The sequence below is a fragment of the Zootoca vivipara genome, chromosome Z1 (genome assembly GCF_965207765.1).
Source record: "Zootoca vivipara chromosome Z1, rZooViv2.hap1.1, whole genome shotgun sequence".
Classification (NCBI taxonomy): Eukaryota; Metazoa; Chordata; class Lepidosauria; order Squamata; family Lacertidae; genus Zootoca; species Zootoca vivipara.
In genome coordinates, this window is record NC_142583.1 from 64,467,344 (window position 1) to 64,493,889 (window position 26,546).

At 46.6% G+C, this 26,546-nt stretch overlaps 1 protein-coding gene across 1 annotated transcript in view; it reads right to left on the bottom strand.

Annotated features, from left to right (window-relative positions):
• Nucleotides 1-388: 388 nt before the first annotated feature.
• The window catches only part of FRAS1 (Fraser extracellular matrix complex subunit 1), a 328,899-nt gene continuing 302,741 nt past the window's right edge, over nt 389-26,546 (bottom strand). Inside the window, exons 63-73 of the mRNA XM_060278390.2 lie at nt 25,634-25,866; nt 24,783-24,943; nt 23,347-23,561; nt 18,333-18,483; nt 16,868-16,975; nt 15,166-15,325; nt 13,647-13,763; nt 10,897-11,063; nt 9,762-9,967; nt 5,840-5,986; nt 389-4,568 (exon numbers count right to left, since the gene is read on the bottom strand). Coding sequence (XP_060134373.2) covers nt 3,972-4,568; nt 5,840-5,986; nt 9,762-9,967; nt 10,897-11,063; nt 13,647-13,763; nt 15,166-15,325; nt 16,868-16,975; nt 18,333-18,483; nt 23,347-23,561; nt 24,783-24,943; nt 25,634-25,866 — 2,262 coding nt within the window. The 3' untranslated portion in view covers nt 389-3,971. The remainder of the gene's footprint in view (nt 4,569-5,839; nt 5,987-9,761; nt 9,968-10,896; nt 11,064-13,646; nt 13,764-15,165; nt 15,326-16,867; nt 16,976-18,332; nt 18,484-23,346; nt 23,562-24,782; nt 24,944-25,633; nt 25,867-26,546) is intronic.

The following is a 26,546-nucleotide window of genomic DNA, read 5'->3' on the forward strand; positions in this document are numbered from 1 at the left end:
GGGCCAGAGGAAGAGCCCTGGAGGGCCTGAAGGGGGCTCTGGGGCCTGAAGTTCCCCACCCTGCTTTATGACATTGCAAAGGTACAACCTTTTTGTAGCCTTTGCAAACACACTGAGCTGCTTTTCTCCCCTGTCTTCCGTTGCCAGCTTACAATATAAAAACACTAGAATCTATAACATGGTAATGGACAAAAACAATAACCCATCTCTCACCCGTTTAAAAAGGCCACAGATCAGACTGTGAGAAAAGGAAGGCTTTTGCCCGGCACCTATCCTGATGTCTGCAATGCTCTTTACATCTCTGAAATGTTGGCTGAAGGCAAATGTGATGAAATCTGCCTGGCCGATCTGGGTAGGTCTTTGCAACCAATTTAAATTGAAAGGCAAGTTCAGTTGAAAAGTAACCAAATGTGGTTTTTATTAGCAAAACAAAAACCCAGCAACAATGCGGAGAAAAGGGTATCACGGAAATAAAAACCATTCGTCCCGTAACAAAATGACCAATGCTCCAGAATACATAGAAGGGCGAGTTTCAAGAAAACTGGTTGACAGCACCAAATGAGATTTACTCGGAGCAACTTATAAGAACTTTCTCTCGGAATGGGCAGTGCTCAGGAAGACGCTGGAGGGGAAGTACGCATATCGAAAGGGGGCAGGACTTGTATGCCTGCAGGCCCCAACACTTGAACATTGGGTGACAAACAGAAATATGCAATATCCATGTGCCAGCAGTTGTACAATTTAGGAGAAAGTATGTGTGCTCATTGTCTCTTTTTTCAACAGCATTGCAATCATTATTCATATAGCAACATCAATGTGCAAGATGCTCTGTACTAATAATGAGATGGATTCTCCATGGTTCCCCTACAGCTTTATCAACGCCATTGCATACACATGTTGGCATTCCAGGACTAAATACAGTTACGAACTTAATTCGTTCCGGAGGTCCGTTCTTAACCTGAAACCATTCTTAACCTGAGGTACCACTTTAGCTAATGGGGCTCCCGCTGCCACTGCGCAAATTCTGTTCTCATCCTGAGGCAAAGTTCTTAACCCGAGGTACTACAAGGTGATTGTAACCCGAGGTACCAATGTAACTTGGCACAAGATCCTGCCTGCCATGCCAGAATAACTCCCCTGCAACATCACTTTTGTTACTGCTTTATTCCACCTTTCCAAGGAGCCCAGAATGCCACTTGTGGGGGGGTCGTCCCCTTTTAACCCTCACAACAACCCTGTGAGGTAGGATAGGCCTAAAGGTTTGCCCTAGATCAACCAATCAGCTTGGCTTCTGAGCAGAGACTCAAACCCAGAGCTCCCTGTTCCAAGACCACTCTGGCGGCTCTCATGTTCTTCCCCAGATTCAGCAGGCTGCTGTGGGCTCAGAGGTTTCAATGTATGCAATGAACTCCGTCACCCACATTCACTTCAATGGAGGGCAGGGTTCTGGGAGCACATGGAGCTATCCATTCGCTGGTCTGAATGGGGACAGCTCACAAAGGCAGGGGTGTCTCTGGTGGCAGAAGTGGTCTTGTGGGTGGAGGGAAAATGAAGGGATAGAGTTTATTGTATATGTTGTGTATGTTTTGTCTCTATAAAGAAAAAATCAATAAAAATTATTATAAAAAAACAAAGGCAGGGGTGCATTCCATGGTGTTGTGTATCAGGCTCTGAAGCGGGGCAATAGGCTAGACCTTGTACACGACATCCTGGTAGCGAAAGCTCCAGTCTCAATCTGTAGGATGGTTCTATGTCAACACAAATGGCCTTTCTCCACCTAGGGTCAACCCACTCATGTGAATAGTCCAACATAATGTTCACTTCACTGTTCGAAAAGCCCTGGGGAAAGTCTTCAGTCCAGGTCACGCAGGGGAACAATCTGAACACAGGTCAAAGCATTCACAAGACTTCTTCAAAGCATCACGGATGTTGCTTAATTATGAACAGCAGAATGCTGACACTGTGAATAAACGGGCCAGTGTGCATCTGAGGGAAATCCAATACTGCCTGTTGGCATCGATCAAAACATATACAAAGTGATTGCGTGAATCAAATGAAGTAAAGCAACGATTACCGGTCTTTTGAGACTTTCAAGTGTGCATCTACAGAAAATATATTAGCAATCTGAGCCAGGTGAAATATTCCACCGCGGTCCGTCAGCTTCATAATTGTCTCAAAACCAGCCGCTATGATGAGACTGTCACAGCAAATTTGCAGCAGATCAAACAGTAATGAGATTAGGCACATTGCATACAATGCATTTATACCCAACGTTTCTGAAATCAGAGTAGTTCTACTTCAATAGCCGCAAATATTTGCTCATCTCCTATGGAGGTCACTGTATTTCTGTATGTGCAATCCGATCTTATGTATGCTTACTCAGGAACAAGTTCCTTGTTGTCAATGGTATGTAACTCCCAGTAGGTATGCTTAGGCACTAACAGCAGAACATAATTGTTCTACAGTCTATTCCAGGCACTGAGGTTCCAATGCATGTGTGAAGCTCCCTCGTGAAATGATTTCCCCATTCATGTCAAGGGAGGGAGCCAACCCACAATGTTTGTACATTGGCTCACCCCACTGAAACAATTGAGAAAGCCTGCTCTGCTTAGATTTCTGGGTGTCCACTGGAACACTCATGGAATTCTGTACTGGAGAAAATTCAGAAATGCACGACAATTCAGACATTTGAGAAATTAACATTAAGTGGAAGAGAAATTAACATTAAGTGGTTTCTATAGAGGAAGAAACCACTTCTACTTAAGTGGAGACCGGCTGAATATTACCCAGCACATTTTTGGCACTAAATAAACAATGGGAGATAGCCTGCTAAGTCAGAGTAAGTCCATCAATTTCAAAGAGTCTATTCTGAATACAACTTAGTTGGGCATCACCAAACATATATGGCAGTGGTAGTTCTAGTAATAGCGGTGGTCAGATCTTACTTTTGCTCAAAGAGAATGCATTATACATTTGGCTTAACATGTTACCCTGTACCATGACAGCAAAACGCAAAAAGTAAAGAAAGGAAGGAAGGATAATTAGCAACTACAGTCATACCTCGGTTTACGACCACAATTGGTTCCGGGGAGCTGGTCGCTCCCCGAGTACGTCATAAATGGAGCGGTTCTTCTGCACGTGTGCGAAGCGCCGATAGAGTGCTTCTCGCATGTGTGCGCTGCGCAGATCGCTTCTGCGCATCCACGCGCCGCGGAACCCGGATGTAAATACTTCCGGGTCCGCGGCGGCCGCAAACCGATCGGTCGCAAACCGCGGCGGTCGTCAACCGAGGTATGACTATAAAATGAACTTTAAAAGCTGACGCAAAGAGAAGCCCTTAAACCATGGCCAGCTTCCTCTAATGCTGCCGCAACGTGCTTCACCTTCACTCAGGAGCTGGAGGAACTGGTGCGTATATATGGTTGAACATGAGCAGGTTCCAATGGGACTGATGCAATAGTGGCTGCGAGAGGAAGCAGTGGACCACAACATTTACTCCCCTGTTGCTCCTTCCACCTCCAAAGAAGCCTCATTTGCATTTGGCACCCTTCTAGTGTTTAATCAACCCCATTTTGCAGTGGAAGATACAGGAAACTGGGCACTGGAGGCTGGGTGTGTGTGTGAATGGAATGCTATCATCCAAGAGACTCGATTCGGCACCTCCTGCCTGGAGAGCCTCAACGCAGGCCTGCTTCTCAATGAGGTAGCTCTGTTGCGGAGTGGAAGCGTGCAAAGACGTATCGCTTGCTCACCGCTCAAGCAAACAATGACCAAAAAGGTTTCGCTCTTCCCTTTCTCTCCCCACCACCCACAAAGATCTTTACAAAAATATCAGGGATGGTTTCTTTTAAAAAACCAACAAATTGTAGAAGTTCCCCCTGCCCACCCACCCCCCGGCTCCAATTTCCTTTGTACAATTTATAAAAAAGATATTACAAAAAGAAAAAGAGAGAAAAGTTGTGCGCAGGCTACTAGACTTCTGTCCCGTCATGTAAATTGTTGTGGACTTTCACTGCCAAGTTCACTTGCTTGACCTTTGCCCCTTGGGCCTTGTAGGCCCCGTCGCTTTCGCAGAGTACGTTCAGGTTCTTCACGGTGCAATACTGTCTGTTGACGTTCTTCTCGACACCCTCTGTGTTCCTCTTGGCGGCCTCTACTTTGGTGTTGAGAGGATACTGCTCCACGGCGTCCCTAGCCGCCTTTTTCTTTTTCCTGTGCTTCCGACACTTCCTGGTCACGAAGCAGAAGATCAGGAGAACCAGCAAGAGGAGCATGATGGCTGCAAAGGCGCTGCCGATGGACGCCCCCGTCTGTGACAGGGAAGCGGCGGCTACCGCCTCTTGCTGCTCCAGGCTTAGAGACTTCATGTTCGTGCCGTTCTTGACCTGGTCTCCTTCATTGTCGTAGATCAAGGAGTCATCTAGAATCAGGCCGCCCTTGGGGCTCGCAAGGTCCCGGCGGCTGCGTCGCAGCTGCTGCACCAGAGAACGTGGCACCCGGGGACCTGCGATGGTCTCAGGGCCGATGACGTAGATCACTTGGAGGTACCACTGATGCCCGGTTTCCACCTGTTCGAAAAGACAGAAGGAGGGCACAAAATAAACTAAAAAGAGAGAGGCTTCACTAGATGCTTCAGTGAAAACCCTCCCTGCCCAGCCCCCAAACCTAACTTTTCAGTTACTGGATAAAGGGAATTAATCGTTATTTGTTTATTCCTTAGGTTTTGATAGCACCCCCTTGAATGGCACTCCCAGTGATAAACAAAGAGCACTCAACTGCAAATGGAGAGCAGTAGAATTCCAAAAACAGAATTATAATTCCAGACAGTTTCCCTTCGTAAGCATATTACCCAAGAACATTTCCCCAAAGGCATCTATGAGAAGCGGTCGTCTGAGAATCATGCTCCTTTACTTAAGTGTATTCAAGAAAAAGATGCCAAACTTTAGAAAAGTTGCACTCTCATTTTCAGATCAATTTTATATATATAATATTTGGTTTTTCAAATTACTGTACAGTTTTATAATCATATATCTAACATACAACTTAAAGACAAGATTCCATAGAATTTCCTGGACTTCCCTCCTCCTCTTTGTGGGTCCTGTTGTTAATCATTTACTCCTGTATCTTTTTATAATAATCCAAATCTTTTACCTCTCCATTATATCCAAAATTCACCATTAAACTACAAGTGTTATTCCAATCCTACCAACATTTTAAACAATTTACAATGGTTTTTAAGGTAAATTATAAATTTTCCCCCATTCTTTATTAAAATTTTGGTTTTCCTGATTTCTGATTCTTCCAGTCATTTTTGCCATTTTAGCATAATCCGTCAGCTTAATCTGCCATTCTTCTCTGGTCGGGACTTGATCTTCTTTCCATCTCTGGGCCCAGAGAAGGCATAGGGTTCAGGTATAAACCCATTTAACAGAGGATTGACACTACTCTCAAAACATCTCTGCAAAACATCTCAAGGGCACCATTTTAACCAAAGTTGGCATACACAGATCCCTGGGAAACCCCCGTTTTTCCAGCTGTCCCCAGCTGAAAAAACGGATTTTTTTGTTTTCCCCCGGTTTATTCTGGCGTGGCGGCCATTTTGGAACTGGGCAGAGCAGCAGCAAAAGTCACTTCTGAGCATGCTCCGCCCAGTTCCAAAATGGCCGTCACGCTACTTCCGGTATGCTACGTCCGGCCCGGTCCCTTATTTTTCAGAGAGGAACTTGGCAGGTATGACCAAACCATGAGAAGGCATAGATTCTAGTGTTCCACTGCACAATCAATTTGTAGAATTAAAACCATGATGTTTGTCTGGGGCATTAGCCTGTATCCTACTCACCTTGTAGAGGGCATCCACCTTCATGATGAAGCCGTCCACTCCAGGCATGCTGCTGACCAGGTGGAAATCGGGCAGCTCAGAAGCAAAACAGGCATCGAAAGGTACATCGTGGAAGTATTTGTCGGTCGCTTCTGGTTGAGTCCTGTCCTGGAATTTGAAGGCAGAAGTAGCCCATGATTACAAGGGAGACAGACAACATGCTCTTAAGAGAGCAGGCCTACACTGAATTGTATCATTGCCCAAAGCTGGCTCTCTGGAGAAGCAGGCAGCAGGTTGGCCAAAGAGGAGAGTTACATAGCTACTGTGTGCTGATCCTTATCTTTTTTCCTCCCAGCTAATTGTCCCAATCTATTAAGTTCAGTTTGTTTAACTCAAGTTCTAGGGCAGGCCAGCAGGACTTTTGACACTTGTATAACTACTGTCAGTTTGCATTTGTTGGTGCAGAAAGTATTGATCTGATGTGTAGAGATCTTTCCTGTTCTAATTAATTCAAGAGGGTTCTGGAAGCTTCTCTGTGTGAAAGAAACAAGCAGAAGGTTCACGATGTTTGGGTTATTCCTTCAGAGAAGCTGAGCACAGCTGGTTTAAACTGGTTCTCCCAGAAAGTTTACTAACCGTTTTGCTAAAAGGCAGACACAATTTTATTTGGTTCTCTGATATTACTCTTAAACTTAGGCAAATAGGCTTTACAGTGGATTTCCTCTTACCATTTGAGGAATCACATATTTTCGCACTTATTAAGCAGAGGCTGCTAGATAATGAATTCCAAAAACTTTATCCCTTTCAGCCCTCTGTATGCTCCCCTGCCAATTTGGGGCTGCAACCTCATCATGGAACGATGCCTAAATATTTTAATGATCTGGTCACCCCATTACATCATAGAGTATTTATGTTGGCCTGCTTGAATGCCTTTCTGCCCTCCGTGTTGTCTGGAAGGCTCAGAGGCATCCCTTACCAGAACAGACTCTGCACCTGTGGCCAGAATGTACCTGACTCTATGGACCACATGATTCTGAAATGCCCTCTTTTTCACGCCTTACGTGATGATCCCTCGGTGTCCTCTTTGTGGCTCTGCGCCCCCTCCAATAAACAACTCGTGACCAGTTCCTGCTGAGCGGTGACTCTCCTGCACTTACTAGAGTTATGGTGCAATTCTTGACTAGAATTTTTGAAGTTAAATCTGGGGCAGTTGGGCCTACACAATAGTGACCCAGGCGCGGTGCTAAGGCTTTTTGCATCATGACGCACACACGCCCCAGTGCGCCTGCGGAGCTTTGCGTGGGGAGTGGGAGGCTGAGGCCGCCTCAGCAGAACAGCTGAGAGGTGCAGCGAGGTGGCCCCAGACTCACGCTCCCCCTGTGCGCCTCCGGAGCTTCGCGCCCGGAGCGCGAGCTTGGGGCCGCCTCGCCGCGCCTCTCAGCTGTTCAGTTGAGGCGGCCCCAGGCTGCCGCTCCCTGCGCGAAGTTCCGGAGGCGTGTGGGGATCGCTGGGAGTGCGAGCCTGGGGCCTCCCACTCTCTGCTCCGCTGCAGCCTGCAAGACTCTGCTGATCATGCTGGCTGGCGGGCCCCGCTCGCCCTTCTGCCGCTGCCGCTTCTCTGCCGCTCCCCGTGCACCTCCGGAACTTCTCACCGGGAGCGCAAGCCTGGGGCCGCCTTGCCCGCCTTTCAACTGTTCAGAGCAGGCGGTCCCAGGCCCGCACTCCCCGCGCGCCTCCGGATAGCGGCCTGAGGCAGCACCGGCGGGCGGCAGTGGGCGGCCTGGTCAGCGCCCCCTCCATTTTGGCGCCTTAGGCTGTGGCCTAGTTCGCCTTAATGGAAGCGCCGGGGCTGTAGTAACCGCCAAGGACTCATTATCCCTTTCCCCTTTTCATTGTATGTCTCAGAATTATATTTTGTATAGATGGTTTATATGATTTTGTTGCTATATATATGCCAATAAAGGTGTTGAAATTGAACTGGTTCTCTTATCTCTTTCTGTCAAGGTCATGCTGACTAGGCCAGAAGGAACCTGGGTTTCACTTTCTCTTTCTATCTCTTTTCCTTCTGGTGGGGTGTTCTCCACATGGTATGCTTTGTGTTAAGGTTTAGACTTATTGTAAATCATTGTAATTTTAAGTCTGCTGCAACTGGATTTCTTTTGGACAGTGCCAATCCTGAATGTATTGGATTTGTGACCATTATGCTCATTTGCTTTCAGTAGCAGTCGAGCCCTGCTGGGTGAAATATTAATTGCCTCTGGTCTATTTTTTGGGAATCCTGCAACGTGTTTAAGTTGTTACTTTGCTAATTATACACATTGGAATCTACTCTGAATCAATATTGAGTAGAATTTCAATGACAACCACAATACTCAAACCAACAGAACTACTTACAGGTAAGTAGCTGTGTTGGTCTGGCGTAGTCGAAACAAAATAAAGACATTGGATTCTTATCTCATTATAACATGATAAAGCTATCTTTAGCCATCTCACCCCTTGCTTTTTCCTGTAAGACCAATTGCAGTCGTTAACAGTCATCAACGGGTTTTCACACCTATCAGTCAATCACCCCTTCCCACCACCCTTCTGAGTAATACCCCTCCCCACCCTCTCACTATATATAAGGGTCTGGTGACTTCTGTTTCAGTATATCTGAATAAGTGTGTATGCACACGAAAGCTCATACCTATGCTACTGGAAGGATTTTTTAAATTTTGTTTCAACAGAACTACTGTCAGGGGAGAGAGGAACAACTCCATGATACCTTGAAGAGTTCTCAGTGATCAGTGTGGCGTTTCTTCTTAATTCACCACACTTACCGCTTCTCTCATGGAACTAACAGTAATTTGCATGTATTTGGGACCACTGAGCAATCAAGCCCAGTGCTGTCTGCTCTTGATTGGCAGCAGCTCTTCAGGGTCTCAAGTACAAGGGCCCTTCTCAGCTCTGTTACCTGAAATTAGAACCACAAAATTGTAGAGTTGGAAGGAACCATGAGGGTCAACTCCCTGTGACACAAGAACCTTTTTGCCCAACATGGGGCTCAAACCCATGACCCTGAGATTAAGAGGCTCATCTTTTAATCTTTTTTTCAACTTCAGATGCCCTCCAGATGTTTTGGACTACAATGCCCATCGTGCTGGCTGTGGCTGATGGGTGTTGTAGTCCAGGTGGGCAAAGTCTGGTCTAAATCCCCTTTGAGGTCGCTTCCAGCTCTATGATTCTATTGACACTTTGCTGTCTTTTAATAATGACCACCTGAGGCAAATTTGACCTTGCCTGATGCTGGGGGCCAGAAATAAATGATAAATTACAAGAACTCAGGCCAAAGAAGGATGATTTCAAAAAAGTGTCTTCACAGAGTTTTAATAAGGATAAATTCCAGTAAACATCAACATCAGGACAAGGCCCTGTTTCGATTATTCTTCATCAGCACAGATTCACAGGTCAAAGTGTACCAAATATGTTTGCCTGACAAGGCCCTGTTTCGATTATTCTTCATCAGCACAGATTCACAGGTCAAATTGTATCAAATATTTGGTACACTTTGACCTGTGAATCTGTGCTGATGAAGAATAATCGAAACAGGGCCTTGTCCTGATGTTGATGTTTACTGGAATTTATCCTTATTAAAACTCTGTGAAGACACTTTTTTGAAATCATCCTTCTTTGGCCTGAGTTCTTGTAATTTATCATTTCTGGACTCTCCCAAGAACTCCAATTTTCACTGTGATGCTGGGGTCCAGCCTTGGGGTTTAGCAAGTAGTTGCACTGCACTGTAGTAACCTGTAACTTGGTAAATGTATCTCCAGAGGATCCCCTCTGGAGATCCTTTCTGTCCCCCCGCCAGATGCGTGCTACAACGGCTGTCCACATCCACCCTAAGCCCAGGGTGGTTGCCCTTCAAAGCCTTTCACCAAGATGCTAGAGTTACGCAATGTACCAGCAGCAGAAATCTGTGCTTCAGGTGTTTGCTGGGTTGGATGCAGCCATACTGCGGACCCTCGTTATAGATGGTCCCCGTCGGGTCAAAGAAAGGCACGTAGCCGTCCTTCCCTGTGCAGAGATAGACTTTTTCCAACTGCAGTTTGTAGGCAGAGTTGAGATTCTGCTCAGGATTCCACATCACGCGGCCGTAAAGGATTTGGCCTGAGGAAAGAAAACACACAGGAGTCAGGCTGAGTCAATATATGCATTAAAGAAAATATGTAGAGAGACCAGGAGTTTGTGTTATAAAAGAGGGAGAAATATTTTCTCTACGCCATGTACAATTTTATAAACTCCCCCCTTCCTATTTATTTATTTCAGTGTTTCTCAACCTTTTTTGGGCCACGGCACACTTGTTCCGTGAAAAAAATCACGAGGCACACCACCATTAAAAAAGTTAAAAAATTTAACTCTGTGCCGCCCTATATTATAATTATGACTGTAAGAAACACTTGCCAAATATTGCTTTCCAGCGGGTTAGCGCTGTGTATTGGCGGCCGCCAGGCTCGTTTGCACTGAGCTTTGGGAAAGAGGAGGAGAAATATTGCTTTCCGGCGGTTCAGCGCTGCCTATTGGCGGCCGCCAAGCACGTGACAATGCAAATCGCCCTTCTCGTCGCCGCACATCGCGGCACACCAGCCAGCGTCTCGCGGCACACTAGTGTGCCGCGGAACAGCGGTTGAGAAACACTGATTTATTTTTGACAAAGTAATAATCAGAAATAAATAAGAATAAAAATGCGCACCCCCACCACCGAGACCATTCTGTTGCAACTATCCACACCCCCCCCCAAAAAAATTCAACACCTCTTGCAATTGTTTGACCCCTTTCCCTTTTAACAGTACAAATTCTACAAACACCTTTTCCATGTCTCCTCAAAATCATGTCTCTTGCACATTCCCCCGCCTTAACCTTAATGGCGCATGCTAATTTATAAACTTTTATCACGTCACCTCTTACCAACCCAGGTTCCATTTCATTTAGACAACAGCTTTTTTATCAATTCCCCTCCTTTTTTCTGCAGTTTCTGCTGGGCAACAGGCGATGACAGGAAACCGCAACCCAACCCAAGAAGGAAACATAAACCCTACCCTTTGAAAAAGCTCCTTTGTAGTCCATCTCTGCCATGGACATTTCCGATTTGGTTGGGTCCATCAGAAACACTTTCTCGTTGTTGCAGAGCTGAAATTCTGTGTTCAGGGAATACACCACGGGGACCGGCCGGTTAGTTTGCTGGAAGGCAATTGGGATCAGAAATCTAAACAGGGGAGAGAGGAAATAAGAGAGAAATGGCCCTTGAGACAATTTCGGAATTAGGGCAGAGTGGGAAGGTACACATTTTCCCAAGACGAATCTGCCCTACTCCCCTTTTCAGCCCCACAATGGCCGCTGTCAGCTTGGACAACTGACCCCATGACACCGGTTGTCCTGTGCAATTTTGCCTCTGGGTCTATCCACAACCTGAATGTGGCCCCCACCATGTTGCCCAAGAGGCAATATGGCCCTGAAATTGAAAAGAGGTTCATTATTCTTAATATAGCTCACGCCTCCTACAAACTGCTTATCCCTGCCCCCCCCAAACCTATTGCTCCAGAGCAAGGATAGCCATGCCCCCTGGATGGATTGTTTATTGCAGGGGTCAGCAACCTTTTTCAGCTGTGGGCCTTTTTCAGCTGTGAGGACCATGTGGACTATATTTTGGGTGTGTGTGTGTGTGGGAAATGAACGAATTCCTATGCCCCACAAATAACCATAGCTGCCAACTCTCCCGTTTTCCCCAGGAAATCCCCGTTTTTCCAGCTGTTCCTAGCTGAAAAAAATGATTTTTTTTTGTTTTTTCCTGGTTTATTCTGGCGCGGCGGCCATTTTGAAACTGGGCGTAGCATGCTCAGAAGCGACTTTTGATGCTGCTCTGCCCAGTTCCAAAATGGCTGCAGTGCGACTTCTGGCGTGGCGGCCATTTTGGAACTGGGCAAAGCAGCATCAAAAGTCACTTCTGAGCATGCTCCACCCAGTTCCAAAATGGCGGCAGCGCTACTTCTGGTCTGCTATTTCCGGCCCGGTCCCTTATTTCTCTGACAGCAACTTGGCAGGTATGCAAATAACCCAGAGATGCATTTTAAATAAAAGGACACATTCTACTCATGTAGAAACACCAGGCAGGCCCCACAAATAATCCAGAGATGCATTTTAAATAAAAGGACACATTCTACTCATGTAGAAACACCAGGCAGGCCCCACAAATAATCCAGAGATGCATTTTAAATAAAACGACACATTCTACTCATCTAAAAACACCAGGGAGGCCCCACAAATAACCTAGAGTTGCATTTTAAATAAAACGACACATTCTACTCATGTAAAAACACGCTGATTCCTGGACCGTCCGCAGGCCGGACTGAGAAGGCGATTGGGTCGCATCCGGCCCCCAGGCCTTAGGTTGCCTACCCCTGGTTTGTTGGAATTGGCCAACACTAATACAGTGAAAACATCTCTAGCATTATTACCCTTCCAGGAAAGAGAGCATAAAATTCAAACAGTTTTCTCCCCTGCCCCGGATGCTTTCAGTCTGACTGCTGGTGTGCTGATGGCATTAAGCATAGGCTCCGTCTTTGGAAATAATCCAAAGAAGACTTTTTGAAGCGCAGCACAAAGGAAAGGCTGTGATCCGAAGAGCACAGATTCGAGCCTGCTGTTACCCTGCACAGTGCTGGCTTTTCACAGGCCGTGTCCGACTACCGGCCAGATGCATTTGCAGGAATGTTGTCAAAAGCTTTGTTTGATTTGAACAAAACAAAAGCACCATCGTGTAAAGACGGCTGTGCCAATATTTTCTCCTGGAGCAGGGAAAAAGAGCATTGTACAACTCAGGAATTGTATTATTCTTGAGTCTTGGGGAAAAGGGTTTAAATATGTCTCTCTCTTAAATTTCCCCATTTGTGATTCTCATTTGTCTGAATAAACAAGCCAAGTTCTGCTTGTATTTTACACTAGCGATTTGTCACTACCTGAACCCTTAAAAACTGGACTTAACCACCCAGGGGTCCTTTAACTTTTTACCATTACCCATGTTGCCCCCCACACCCTCATGTTTTGTCAGGAGCAGGAGTCAGCAATAAAACACCCGGTTTCAGTGAAGTTAACTCTTTATTCAAAGAAACCAAAACAGCGCAGGTCTCGTGATCCCAGCAACTCTTCCCAGTAGGTCTTGCCCCAATGAGGCAGCTGTGAGGCCTGAAGGTCCCGCCTTCCTGCCACTCCCTAAGACCTCCTCCCCCAGGTCCTTCCCAAGCCACCTGGGGCTCCTTCATCTTGTCTCTCTTTGTTCCTCCCTCTTCATTCCTCTGCGTGATCTGGGAGACCACGAGGGAGGGGAGCTGGTCACAGCAGGAGGGGGAGACTCCCTGGCTACTACAGCAGCTGGCCTCCACTCAGCCTCTTGAGCCCCCCCTCTGCTATTGCCTGCTGTCTGCACTGCTCTCTGCTGCAGCCTCTCTGTGTTTACTAAACCCTGTTGCCTCTTCGGCTTCCGACACCACCTCCCCCCAGTCTGTCCCCTCTTCTCCTTTGGACCACTCATCAATCCCCTGGCTCTGAGCCTTCTTCCCTTGGAAGATCTGCAGGTGGTGTCTCCCACTACTTCTCTGAATCCAGCCAGTCCACTCAATGGCCAAAGAAGAATGTGGCATTGTTGGGAGAGTAGAATGGGAGGAATCGGCTTCTGCCTGTAGGAAAAGGTGTGCAGGTATCTGCGTGCGCATCCGTCTCGCTCTCGCTCTTTACTGATGAATATTCCCAGGCATGGTAAATCAAGCCACAAATCAAATAAGCATCTCCTTACTTTTCTGGAGCATGAGCAGTGCAGGGTAAAGGCTTGTCTCCTGGATCAACCCATGATTGCGTGGGCTGCACAGTGCACGGTATTAAGTAGATGGTGTATTCTCCCGAGTAATCCTTCCTGGAAGCAGAGAAGAAGCACCATAGTTACTGTATTGATTTGCATTGCTATTTATACCCCGAAGTCCCTTGTTGAAGGGCCTAGTGAGCTTGGCCAGGTGAACAAAACAAACACAGAAATGGAACAGCCTTCTGGGCAAACAATTTACCAGCAGCGTTTGAACCACATATAGGCCAGAATATAGGTCACAGCCTGCAGCTTGATCTCGAGAAAAAATTTCAAGTAGAGCCTGGTTCTTTGACCAGAGCAACTATGGATGGCTTTGGGCATCAACAGGATTTGCGTATCCTGTTGCTACACTTTTGGGTAGCATCTAAAGTGGCAGGTCACTGCAGAGAAATGTGCATCTTCCCATGGGGTGGATAGGTGAGTTGCCACTTCAAGAATTAGAGCAAACACCAAACGAAGATGAAGAAGTCTCTCTCACATGCAATCTTCCAGGTAATGCTCTAAGATATTCCGCCTCCTGATGCTCCCTGCTACAGATTTATTTTTAGTGCACATTTTCTCACTTCGTAGATGCTGCAAAAAGACCTCTTTGCACTTCCCCGCACAAGTGGCAGGAGCCAAGTGTAACCGCTGCACGGCCTGATTGGCTGAAATAGTAAAGGAGTAGCACCAATTTTTGTGTTTGTGGGATGGAATTCTTAAGAAAATAAAGCGGCTGGCGTACTATTCAGCCATCTTTAACTTCCCAGTTCTGGGGCTAGGTGGAGTGGAACAGGTTCAAATCCACCAGCTTCATTGATGCCAATAGGTGCTTTAATTTCTAGCTCACTATCCCTTGAAATTCAGGAGAAAGTTGGAATCTTAGGTCCTATGTCTTCTCTGCTCTGAAACTTTGGTCCAGCAGGCAGTTACAGAGTGTGGAAAGGACAGCAAATCAGAGAAAGTTGCTCTCATGGAAGGAGAGCTGAACAACAGCCCTCTCAAGTACAAAGATGCAAGGAGTGGTTCCATAATCACACGGGAGATCCACTGCCATGAACGGACTCAGCCACACTCCTGACTAACCTTCACCCCATAAATGTCAGTGAGGCGGTTAAGTGTGCAGAACCTTCAATTGCCTTTCAAAACTACCATTCCTCTTTTGCCAGGAGCAGTCCTTATTTTCTGCCTCAGCCTTTGCTTTTCTCCTGCAGGATTCCCAAAGCCCTTGTCCCCCAAATTCCTAATAACTGGCAAAGCCCACCCCCATTCCACACAGTCCCTCCAAAGTCCTAGTACTATGCATTAACTCACTCTAGCATCATTCCCCTGCTGAGCTCAAACCTATTATGTCCCCCTGGTTCTGCAAATTCACCCTGACAGAAACCTAGCCTCAAACTGAAGACATCCTGGGCAGCAGCAGGACGGCAGCAGCTTCAGTAGCAAATCATGGCAGGTATTTTTTCTTTCTTACCTGCTGTAGGAGCTGGTTGCTCTCCAGAGCTGATAAGGGGAATCAAAAGTCTGGCCACTCCATAAAAGCTGCAGGTCAAACTCCATCCCTCCCAAGTGATCAGGAGTCATGATGAAAGACTTTGCATCTGGCAAAGTGTGGTGTTCCATCACAAAGTGCCCTGCAGAGAGAGGGGAAAAGGGATGTTCTCGTTGATGACGATAATAATTAAGTTTGCTGATGACACCACCATAATGGGTTTAATTACAGGCGGTGGCGAATCTGTGTACAGGGGGGAGGTTCAAAAGGTATCCACATGGTGCTCAGAGAATAATCTGCACCTAAACATTGGCAAGTCAAAAGAGATAGTGTTGGACTTTCGGAGGAAGAGAGGGGAGCTAGCCCTGTTGTATATCGGGGGGGGGGGGTCGTCTGTGTGGAGAGAGTCTCTTCCTTTAAATACATGGGAGTCCATCTTAGTGAAGACCTAACTTGGAAGGTCAATACAGCCCAGGTGGTTAGGAAGGCCCAACAGAGACTTCCTTTCCTTAGGGTCTTTCGAAAGAACAAGGCTGGACAGCAACTGATGATTTCCTTCTATCAGTCCACGATAGAAAGTGTTCTCGCATACTGCATTACGGTGTGGTATGCTGGTTTGACAGCCATGGACAGAGAGTCCCTACGGAGGGTGGTGAAGACAGTACACGATATTGTGGGCTGTCCCCTGAGTCTGCTAGATGTCATCGCGAGAGACCGCTGCCTCAGAAGAGCGAGGAACATTCTCAGGGATGACTCACACCCTGGCCAGCACCTTTTTAATCTCCTGTCCTCAGGCAGGAGATATAGAAGCATGATAAGCCCCACCAACAGGTTATAGAACAGTTTCTACCCATGGGCCGTGAGGCTGCTGAATGGAAGACAGCAACATTGCAGCTGACGGGGGTTGGTGGTCATACGACAGCACACAGAGTGTAACAAGGACTAAGAGATTGCAGGGGGTGGGATGTGGGGCTCGTTTAATCTCACTGTAAACAAGTGGTACAGTGACAATAAAGTAATTATTTATTTATAATAGCATTAACATAATTTTGCTTAATTTAAGGCTCATAAGGATTTAGCTTCTGAGACATCTATGAATACCAGGGCAGGGCTTAGCCCTGGGACAAGTGAAGGCATAGGAAAGAGGTGTGCCCTAGAGCTTGTAGGGTGCCACCAGGGATGTGGGTGGCACTGTGGTCTAAACCAGTGAGCCTCTTGGGCTCGCTGATCAGAAGGTCGGTGGTTCAAATGCCCGTGATGGAGTGAGCTCCTGTTGCTCTGTCCCACCTCCCAACCTAGCATTTTGAAAGCACACCAGTACAAGTAGATAAATAGGTACTGCTGTGGTGGAAAGGTATATGGCATTTCTGTGCACTCTGGTTTCTGTCGTGGTGTTCCGTTGCACCAGAAGTGGTTTAGTCCTGCTGGCTGCATGACCCGGAAAGCTGTCTGTGGACAAACACTGGTTCCCTCAACCAGAAAGTGAGATGAGCGCCGCAACCACATAGTCGCCTTTGACTGGACTTCACCGTCCAGGGGTCCTTTACCTTTTTACCTTAGCGTGCCATAATCCTGCAACAACCAGCATCTGCCCATATATGGTGTGAGGCATAAGAGTCAGGGATTCTAGAAAGTGTGACCTTCATCCAAACAGGTTTCCTTGCAGAAACCAAGAGCTGTTTACCTCGGAACTTGGCATGAGTCTTGAACTCAATGACTAGCCGACCATCCTCTCGAATGTAGATCCTTATTATCTGCAGCCTAGCAGAAAGGACACTGTCGGTCTGAATGCCTGGAGGGAAGAAGAGAATCAGCGGCCTCCTTCACAAAGGGATAAAGGAGCATTAATCAAACTGCGCTGGTCCTCCTGTTGCAACCCAGCGACAGCAAGAAGAGAGCTAAGCCAGTTTTACAGTTGCACTTTGTTTATTTCCCCAAGAACGTGAACAAATACAACAATAATAACAAGTACGGTTCTTGTGTCCAACAAATCATCAGAAAAAAACCCCACTGTAAGTATAAAAGGATGGGAAACAAGAAAAGGAAAGGAGGGAAAACAGGATCTGGTGAGTCCAATCCTATCTAACTTAGAAAGCTTCTGCAGAGGTTTCTATGAGTAGCTGGGAGATTTTCCCTCTCAGTGGACTCGCTTACAAACAAGAGAAAAGGAAAGCAGCAAGTGTCAAAGGCAGGGCCGTCTTAAGCAGGCATCCCCAAACTTTGGCCCTCCAGATGTTTTGGACTACAATTCTCATCATCCCTGACCACTGGTCCTGTTAGCTAGGGATCATGGGAGTTGTAGGCCAAAACATCTGGAGGGCCGCAGTTTGGGGATGCCTGGTCTTAAGCATATGCGGTGCTGGGGTGCAAAGATCCGCCCGTGCCCCTAGATTGCCCAGAGTTGTCGACCTTTTTTGGGAGGGGGGACCCCCAAGTTGTTGACTTTTTAAAAAGGAAATCGTTTTTTCCTTTAGAACGGTTGCGGGACACAGGGACTCATAGTGCCAACCAACAGGGGTGCCAGTGCCCCATGCACAGGGGCTTACGAAGGTGGGTGCGGGTTCCATGCCGGGGGGGAGGGACAAAGTGTCGGGCGGCACAGTAACCATGCTGTCCGCCCGCTGCCCCCCCCCACTGCATGACAGCTGTTTCGGCTGCGCGCACAGAGCCTGGAACGCCATGTAACGTTGTGGGCGCTGCGTGACACATCCTGTTGTGTGCGCCAAGCTACAGGTTCCTTTGCTGGCTTTTCTGCTGTCGGTGCACACTCCCAGCGCTGCCCAATGTGGGGTGCCAGCACAGGATGCTGGGGAATGCAAGCGGCAGTGGAGGAAACATCTCTGGACGGGATCCGCGCGCTGACGGCAGCAACAAATCCTGATGAATAGGAGCGCGTGGATCCCGTCCACATTGGGCGGCACTGGGAGTAAGTGCACTTTGCTATGTTTAAGCCTGACAAGGGTCACTTATATATTTGGGCTGCAATCCTAAGTCTCATTAAATAAAGTGGCTTCCGCATGCTGTTTGTTGACAAGGCTCATCTCCAACCTTGGAGTTCAAGGTAGCACGCGCCACATGCTTTCAAATCATGGGACCAGGCACACCAGCAACGTTGCTGCATAGCACACTTTTGCGCCACAACCACTCACCTGTTCTCCAGAGGACTGTGTCATAGAAGAAGGAAAACTCCATCTCAGTGTGATGTTCCAGAGAGGCCCATCCTCTAGGCGCGGTCACATAAATGTAGGAGACGTAGAGAGGGACATGGACTGTCAGGAAGGACTGAGCTGAATCGCGAACCTATCAGTGCACAGAGAGCGAAAACGTTTGCATTTTTCCCCATCCAGGCTTTCCTCCAAAGGAGCTCAGGGCAGCATATATGACCCACCCAGTTCTTCCTCAGGGCAACCTAGTGAAAAAAGGCCTGGCTGTGGCTAGAGCATGAGGCTCTTCATCTCAAGGTCATGGATTTGAGCCGCACGTTGGGCAAAAAGATTCCTGCATTGCAGGGGGCTGCACTAGATCAGTGTTTCTCAACCAGTGTGCCTCCAGATGTTTTGGGACTACAACTCCCATCATTCCTGACCACTGGTCTTGCTAGCTAGGGATGATGGGAGTTGTAGTCCCAAAACATCTGGAGGCACACTGGTTGAGAAACACTGCACTAGATGACCCTCATAGTCTCTTCCAACTACAATTCTATGAGACTGAGAGAGTGACTGCCCTAAGATCAACCAAAGAACTGAATAGGTGAGTAGAGATATGGACCCCATCAAAGTCCAGCACTCTGTCAAGGGGGTGGGGTGGGGACCTGTGCTCTCCAGGTATTGCTGGACTACAACTCCCATCATCCTTGACCTTCTTTGTCGATAAACTTGTAGCCGAGTAAGATTCTCTTCCATAAACACGGTTTTAACAATGAGTCCGTAAGTGATTGTGGAGGCCAATTCTGGATCCACACGTCCTTCCACAGTGGACTGTGACTGGGCTGATGGGAGTTGGCGTCCACAATCATATGAAGTGTCACAGGTCCCCCTGCTGTAACTTCTATGCCACACTGGTATTACTAATTCACCACTTTACTATTATGATTGATAGTCTTAAAAAAACACCAGTGTTCCTTGTCTTCATCATCAAACCAGGTTGCTGCCTTTTGACACAGACATACCGTTGGGTAACAGAGTCCCAAGGCCACACAAACTGAAGGCAAAGGTAAGCATTTGACCCATGTCTTACTGCTCCAGAGCTCTGCAAACCTTGGTTCTCATGGTTTAGGTTTATGCAATTTATAAATCACTCGCCACTAAAAAAAAACACCAGAGTCCCAAAGCAATTTAAAACCAAAGTAAAGGAATGCAATAAAAGTCACATGAACTTGATTAAAAACAGATTTAATCTGGCACTCAAAGATCTTTTGGAAAGAGAAAGAAAGCAGCAAGGACCGTGTTCCGTCTACTCAACGCTTTAGGTAAAGGTAAAGGGACCCCTGACCATTAGGTCCAGTCGTGACCGACTCTGGGGTTGCGCGCTCATCTCACATTACTGGCCGAGGGAGCCGGCGTATAGCTTCCAGGTCATGTGGCCAGCATGACAAAGCCACTTCTGGCAAACCAGAGCAGCACATGGAAACGCCGTTTACCTTCCCGCTGTAGCGGTTCCTATTTATCTACTTGCATTTTGACGTGCTTTCGAACTGCTAGGTTGGCAGAAGCTGGGACCAAGCAACGGGAGCTCACCCCGTCACAGGGATTCGAACCGCCGACCTTCTGATCAGCAAGCCCTAGGCTCAGTGGTTTAACCACAGCGCCACCTGGGTCCCTACACAACGCTTTAGACAGAAACCAACATTCAAAGGCAAGTGTGATTTTCCATTTTAGTACAATTCCTGCGCATCTGACAAGCCACCTCTTCCTTTACGGAAAAGCCATAAAAAAAATCTGAAAATCCACTTATTTTACTGCTGATTAATAAAGCAAGCATGGCCAGACATGCAGATGCCCTTTTTATCTTCATCTAATAATGATTACTATAATTGAGGTGACAGGTGAATAGGTTTCTGCGGCTATTAGCATCACCAAGTAACTTTGGTTTCATTCTTCTCCAGTATTGCTGAAAGTCTCTTAATTTAATCTCTTTTCATGCTCTCTACAGATGCTGAAATGGAAACCAATGATCCTTACCTGAGATATGGTTAAGATCAATAATTATCCCAATCTTTAAAAATGGCGACCCAAAAGAACCAAGGAATTATAGACCGATAAGCCTATTATCAGTGATAGGGAAAATCTACGCTAAGCACCTTTTATCTAAACTCCTTACCTGGATGAAAAATCTAAATTTACCAGGGAAAGAACAAATAGGTTTCTCTAAAGGTTGCTCTACTTTAGACCACTGCCTTATACTTATGCATTTGGTTGAGAAATACAGATCCCAAAGGCAATCTAAGATATATGCTGCTTTTGTAGACTTTCGTGGTGCCTTCGACTCAATTGACCGCCCAAAGCTGTGGAGGAAACTCGCAGAATTAAAAATTGACCAGCGCTTATTGATTCTAATACAAAATCTATACTCTTCCAATACCAGTCAGGTCAAACTTAACACCAAAGGTCACCTTTCATCAGACATCCCAAACTCGAAAGGGGTAAAACAAGGGTGTATTCTTGCCCCCTTTCTATTTAATTTATTTTTATCAGACTTGCCAGATCACCTCCAAAAAATAGAATCACATGCCCCTAAACTTAATCAGAACCCAGTTCCTCTCTTATTATACGCAGACGATGCTGTCCTACTATCATTAACGAGCTTGGGTCTGAAACGTCTTATATCTTCTCTGATCCTTTACTGCGAATGTAACAAACTCTCTATAAATTATGAGAAGACAAAAATTTTGGTCTTCTCGAATGGTTGGAAATTAGAGAAATGGAAAATAAGAGGGCAAGAAATCCAACAAGTGAAAATCTATAGGTATCTGGGAATCTTATTCCAGAGCAATTTAGGGTGGGCAAATCATCGCACAAATGCCATAAAACAGGCAAAGTGCACCTCATCAGCAGTTGCCCGTTTTTATTATCAGAAAGGTAATCAATTTATTCCTGCGGCCAATCAGATATTTCAAACAAAAGTGCAATCCCAGATATTCTATGGAATCCCGCTATGGGTCCAAGCATATAACAGTGATTTAAAAAAGATTCACTCCAGCTTTCTGAGACGTATTCTTGGACTCCCAACTGTGATCAAATATGAAACAATGTGTGCAGAAATAGGCATACACACAATGGAATATTGGGCCTGGACCACCTCAATAAAATACTGGTTACGCTGCCATTTTCGCTGCCCCCCATCAAGTCTGCTCGCTGATTTGCTCAAAGACTCCTATAAATCAAGATGGTATCAGTACCTTGAAAAAAAGATTGAATCTTTAGGCATCGAGCTGGAGCCCCTGTACAATTCTAACGAGCAATACATTTTCCATAATATCCTAACTAGACTAAAGGATGTCGAGAGACAAAATATTATGGCAGCTGTAAACAAAATTTGCTCCCCCATATTCTATGATTTAAGTATCTTAGATAGCAGAGCCAATTACGTCACTAAGTTAATAATCCCAGCCCAACGTAGGGCTTTTATGCTGGCCCGTTTGAATGTTTTTCCCTCGGCATTTGTCAGGGGAAGATACCAAAACATTCCTAGAAACAAAAGATTCTGCAGATGTTCTATGAATGTCCCGGACACTGTAGAGCATATTCTCTTTCATTGCCCATTGTACAGTACGCTCCGTCAACGCGTGCTCTCCCCTCTTTTGGGTGGTCTGGAACCCCAGCAAGGTGAAAGTGTGGGATTCTGCCTATCTGACATTGACCAAAGGGTAACGGCGGGGGTAGCCGAGTTTTTGGTAGCAGTCCTCCAAGGAGCAGGTTAACAAGGAAAACCACTGATTCTGTATGTATGTGTATATATATATATATATATATATATATATATATATATATATATATATATATATATATGTATGTAGCCAACTGCTGCCTTTTTATATATATTTCAAGGCTTTTATATGTTATTTTCTCTTTTATGGTTTTATTTGCATAATGCCTAATAAAGGTTTGATAAGTAATGATAAGTAGTAACCAATGATCCCAGGGTATGGTCTGAAGGTGTATGATGCCACCAACTTGCTGAATCTAAGCAGGGCTGGCTCTCGTCAGCGTCTGGACGGGAGACCTCATGGAAACCACAGGCATGCCACTTGGATGCCATGACAGGAGAAAGGTGGGATATAAAGGCAGGAAATTAAATAGCTAATAAATAAGCATGCATCCTGCGACTACTTGAATTCCAAAGCCCCATCCCAACACTGTACAGGGGAGCCCCTCCGACCCTCGAGAAAATGTCAGCAGTTGCAAACCAGTTGAGGTTGCTTCTACTTGGGGGTTCCTGAGCCATGCTCCTTAGTGGAACAGACCTCCGGCAAAAGCAGAGTTTGCATTCAGCAGCCAGGATTTGAATACAAGCCGGGACTGCGAAGGATGGAGCAGCTCCTGATTCTTCCTCTAAAGATGTCAAGTAATTTCCGGGGGGGGGGGGGAGCCCCACTGAGTTGTCGAAAGAGTAGGCCTGTTCTGGATCTGGCTCAGGAACTGGATCCAGATCATCACCCCTGCCTCTTTAGTACAGGGGTCTCCATCTTTTAGGGTCCAGCGGCACATTTACAAATGGAAGGGACTCTTGTGGGCACCATAGAATGCCAGTTTCACAGAAGAACAATGGATGATATTCCGAACCGACACCCTTGCCCTGAAACTGGCAAAATATCTACACCACTTCCCCCAAACCAAACAGATAAAAAGCAGGCAGATGCCTAAAAAAGGAGGGGGGGAGCCTTCCAGAAACTCCTTAAAAAAAGAAAAATTTGGGAGGGGCAGAGGGTCTTAACAGGCCCTCAAGTGGGGGGGGTGCCCTGGTGTCCACAGGAATCATACAGTAGCCGCCAGAATAGTTCTAGCCAGCAAATGGAAAGACAAGATAGTGCCCTCTAAAGAAGAATGGATTTATAAACTAAATGAATGCATAGAGTTGGCAAAATTAACAACAATTGTAAGATCTCAAACAAATAGAAACCCAATAGGAGATTTTCCTGACTGGCCCCCAGCTGGACAGCATTACCTGGAAGTCGGCCGTGACCGATCCTCCGCAGACGTCAATTAATTCTGTCATGTCATAGTACGCGTCAAAAGTCCAGATGCAGCTCTTCAGGTTCAGGTGCTTGTACAGCTGGATGGTCTTTGCCTCTCTCACACTGGGGTCGAACTGGTACGGTCGATCGTACCCGGGTCCAAGAACGATGCTATTGTAGGTCACTTCATCTAGGAATCCAGCTTCTGGGATGGAAACCAAGGGGTACATCGAGTTTCGCTACGTTACACTTTGGTTATACATCAGATCTGCTGTGAAATACATTTTATGTGGGATGTATCCAGCCTGCATGCTTAACTCTAATTAATGCATGAAGGGGTTAAGACCAGAGAGTAAGCTGTCCTGCCAGGCTTAGCTAGGTCACAACCCCTCACCTTGGGAGGAAGGTCTAGCAGACTCTTTGTTCTCCAACTTACCACCTTTATTCCACCATGTGGACCTCTCCATTAAGGATGTCTAAGCTAGATGCTTCAAGCTTAGACCGCATGGCTTCAAGAAGCCACCTTTGTGTTTCTATACATATAATTTAGAAATACTTAGCTTTGGGGAGCTAACCTCCGTTTTGCTGCTTGGTATGGAAAAGCACATGAATCTAACATGTGAAGATTTAAGTAAACCATGTTTAGCTTACCAAACATGTCGTCTCTTTCTATGCTAAGGGAAGTGGGAAAACTTTGGAAGAAACTCAGAAGGGGGTAATTTAAAGGTCCAACAGCCCATATTTCTACTTTGCTGCATGTTTTATTTGGTTTCCCCCCAGTCTCTGCTGGGGCTCTTTCACCAAAGAGTACTTGCCCCAAACCTGGATCTAGGCATCCAGGGAATTCTCCTTTTAATTTTTCTGCCTTTTACTTCATTTCTACTTTACCAAAAACCAACATTTCATGCATCAATAGGCAGATAATATCTGCTATTTACAACATCAGGGTCAAACTGCTTGTTGAACACATAGAACAGGCACCCCCAAACTTTGGCCCTCCAGATGTTTTGGACTACAATTCCCAGCATCCCTGATCACTGGTCCTGTTAGCTAGGGATCATGGGAGTTGTAGGCCAAAACATCTGGAGGGCCGCAGTTTGGGGATGCCTGACATAGAATGTTTGTTTCAGCTTCCAGTCCTGCAAGAAGCTGATCTGCAACCCTTTTCAAGAATGAGGGCAGGCGAGAAGGATCGCCTTTTTCTCTGCCTGCATCTTTGTGCAAATGTCATGGGGTCTGGAGACATGGGGCTCGAGAAAGGTCACGGGCCAACCCCCCTATGCCCATTGATCCATCCCTGGAGGTGGTCTTCCGGGGCTCTCTACAGGGACTCGTGCCATCAAGGACCAGCCCTGCAGGATGCCAGCAGTAAAACTGCTGCTTAATGAATGCGCCCATTAAGCAGCAGCGGCCCATCATTGATTACCTGAGATGCCCTTAAGATCTTGGATGCTGACCAGGTTGGAGCAGACATGCTGGTGCCTGTAGATGGATTCCGACAAGAGGAAATGCAAGTTGTGCAGAGGCATCGTGGAGATGAGAGGAAGCATCCCGTCCTGGTGTGGAATCTGCACTGAGATATGGATTCTGGAAAACCACACAGTGGCAGTGGGGAGAGGAGAGAGGATGCACTGGGTAAAAGACGCATGTATTGCATGAACATAACAAAATGCAAATTGCACTGCCTTGCAGCACAGGCCCCTGTTTTAATCCCTGGAAGAATTGGGAATATCTCCTGCCTGAAACCCCAGAGAGCAGCTGCCTAGCAGCATAGACAGAACTTTGCTGGATGGACTTGGTATTAGGCAACTTTCCAAGTTCATCATCTCACATATCAAGATTGATGTGTCTTATCCCAGGTAAATGGAGAGAGGGTTGTAGCCTGAAGGAACGTCTCCACCCCCATCGTTCTGCCCGGACACTGAGGTCCAGCGCCGAGGGCCTTCTGTCGGTTCTCTCGCGAAGCCAGGCTACAGGGAACCAGGCAGAGGACCTTCTCGGTAGTGGCACCCGCCCTGTGGAATGCCCTTCCACCGGATGTCAAAGAGATAAACAACTACCAGACTTTTAGGAGACATCTGAAGGCAGCCCTGTTTAGGGAAGTTTTTAATGTTTAACTCTTAATTCTTTGGATATCCAAATTGCATCTATTCTTGCACTGCTTTCATGCACATTTGAATGAAAAGTGAACACTATCTAATAAATGTTTGTTTCTCCAAATACCTATTCAATTCAAATTCTCTACCTTTTCCCTGAAAGTTTTTGGAAGTCCTCTACCTGTTGGGGTGCTCCTTGTGCTTAACATCCAGATACTTCAAAGTGGCAACGAAGGACTGCGCTTGAAACCCCCGGGCTGTTCCAGCCACTATTGGCGTGTGGCAGATGGCGCTGTCTGTCCCAATGGTGACTATGTTGCTTCTCAGTGGAGTGCCGGCATGGCCAACCTTGTCCACGGCTTTGGCCACGCAGCGAACGTGGAATCTCCGGCTGAAGTAAATGCTGTCTAGCACCTGGGAAGGAGAGGGGGGAGAGCAAGAGAGGGAGAGAAGGAAGGAAGGAAGGAAGGAAGGAAGGAAGGAAGGAAGGAAGGAAGGAAGGAAGGAAGGAAGGAGATATGATTTTCAGTGTGGCCTAAACAGCTGATAGCCTTATAGATATTTTAAAATGCTTCAATATATTAATAGAACATTATTACTTTTCTGTCCATCCACATTTAAAGAGGCTTAACTATGTCACACACATATTAAAACAGCAGGTCAAGGGAGAAAAGCTCTTGCTTGTCAAAGGCAGCCTTTTGCCAACTTGGCAGCAAGGGCCAGTGATTTGTGGGGGACTGTACCAGCCAGGAGGCAAGACTCAGAGGCAGGGGAAGCTTCAGAGCTGGAGGGTGGAGCACAGGAAGGGTAGGAGGAAGAGGAAGAGACAGGTCAGGCAAGTGAAGGTCCAGGTGCTTCCTCACCATCTCCTGCTCCACTGTCTCACAGAACCAGGAGCGGACTGAAAAGGGAGGAGCAGAGGAAGCTTTTATGCAGGCATAGTCTCTGGCTGCGTGTATGCAGCCCATCAGGGGAAAGTAGATAAACTGGTAGAGAATGACTAGTCCCCTCTTGGTGCAACTGCTCCCATAGAGGACGGACTTGAGAATAGCTGCCTAGCGGCTCTAGATTGACATGTGTAGGTATCCAGAGCT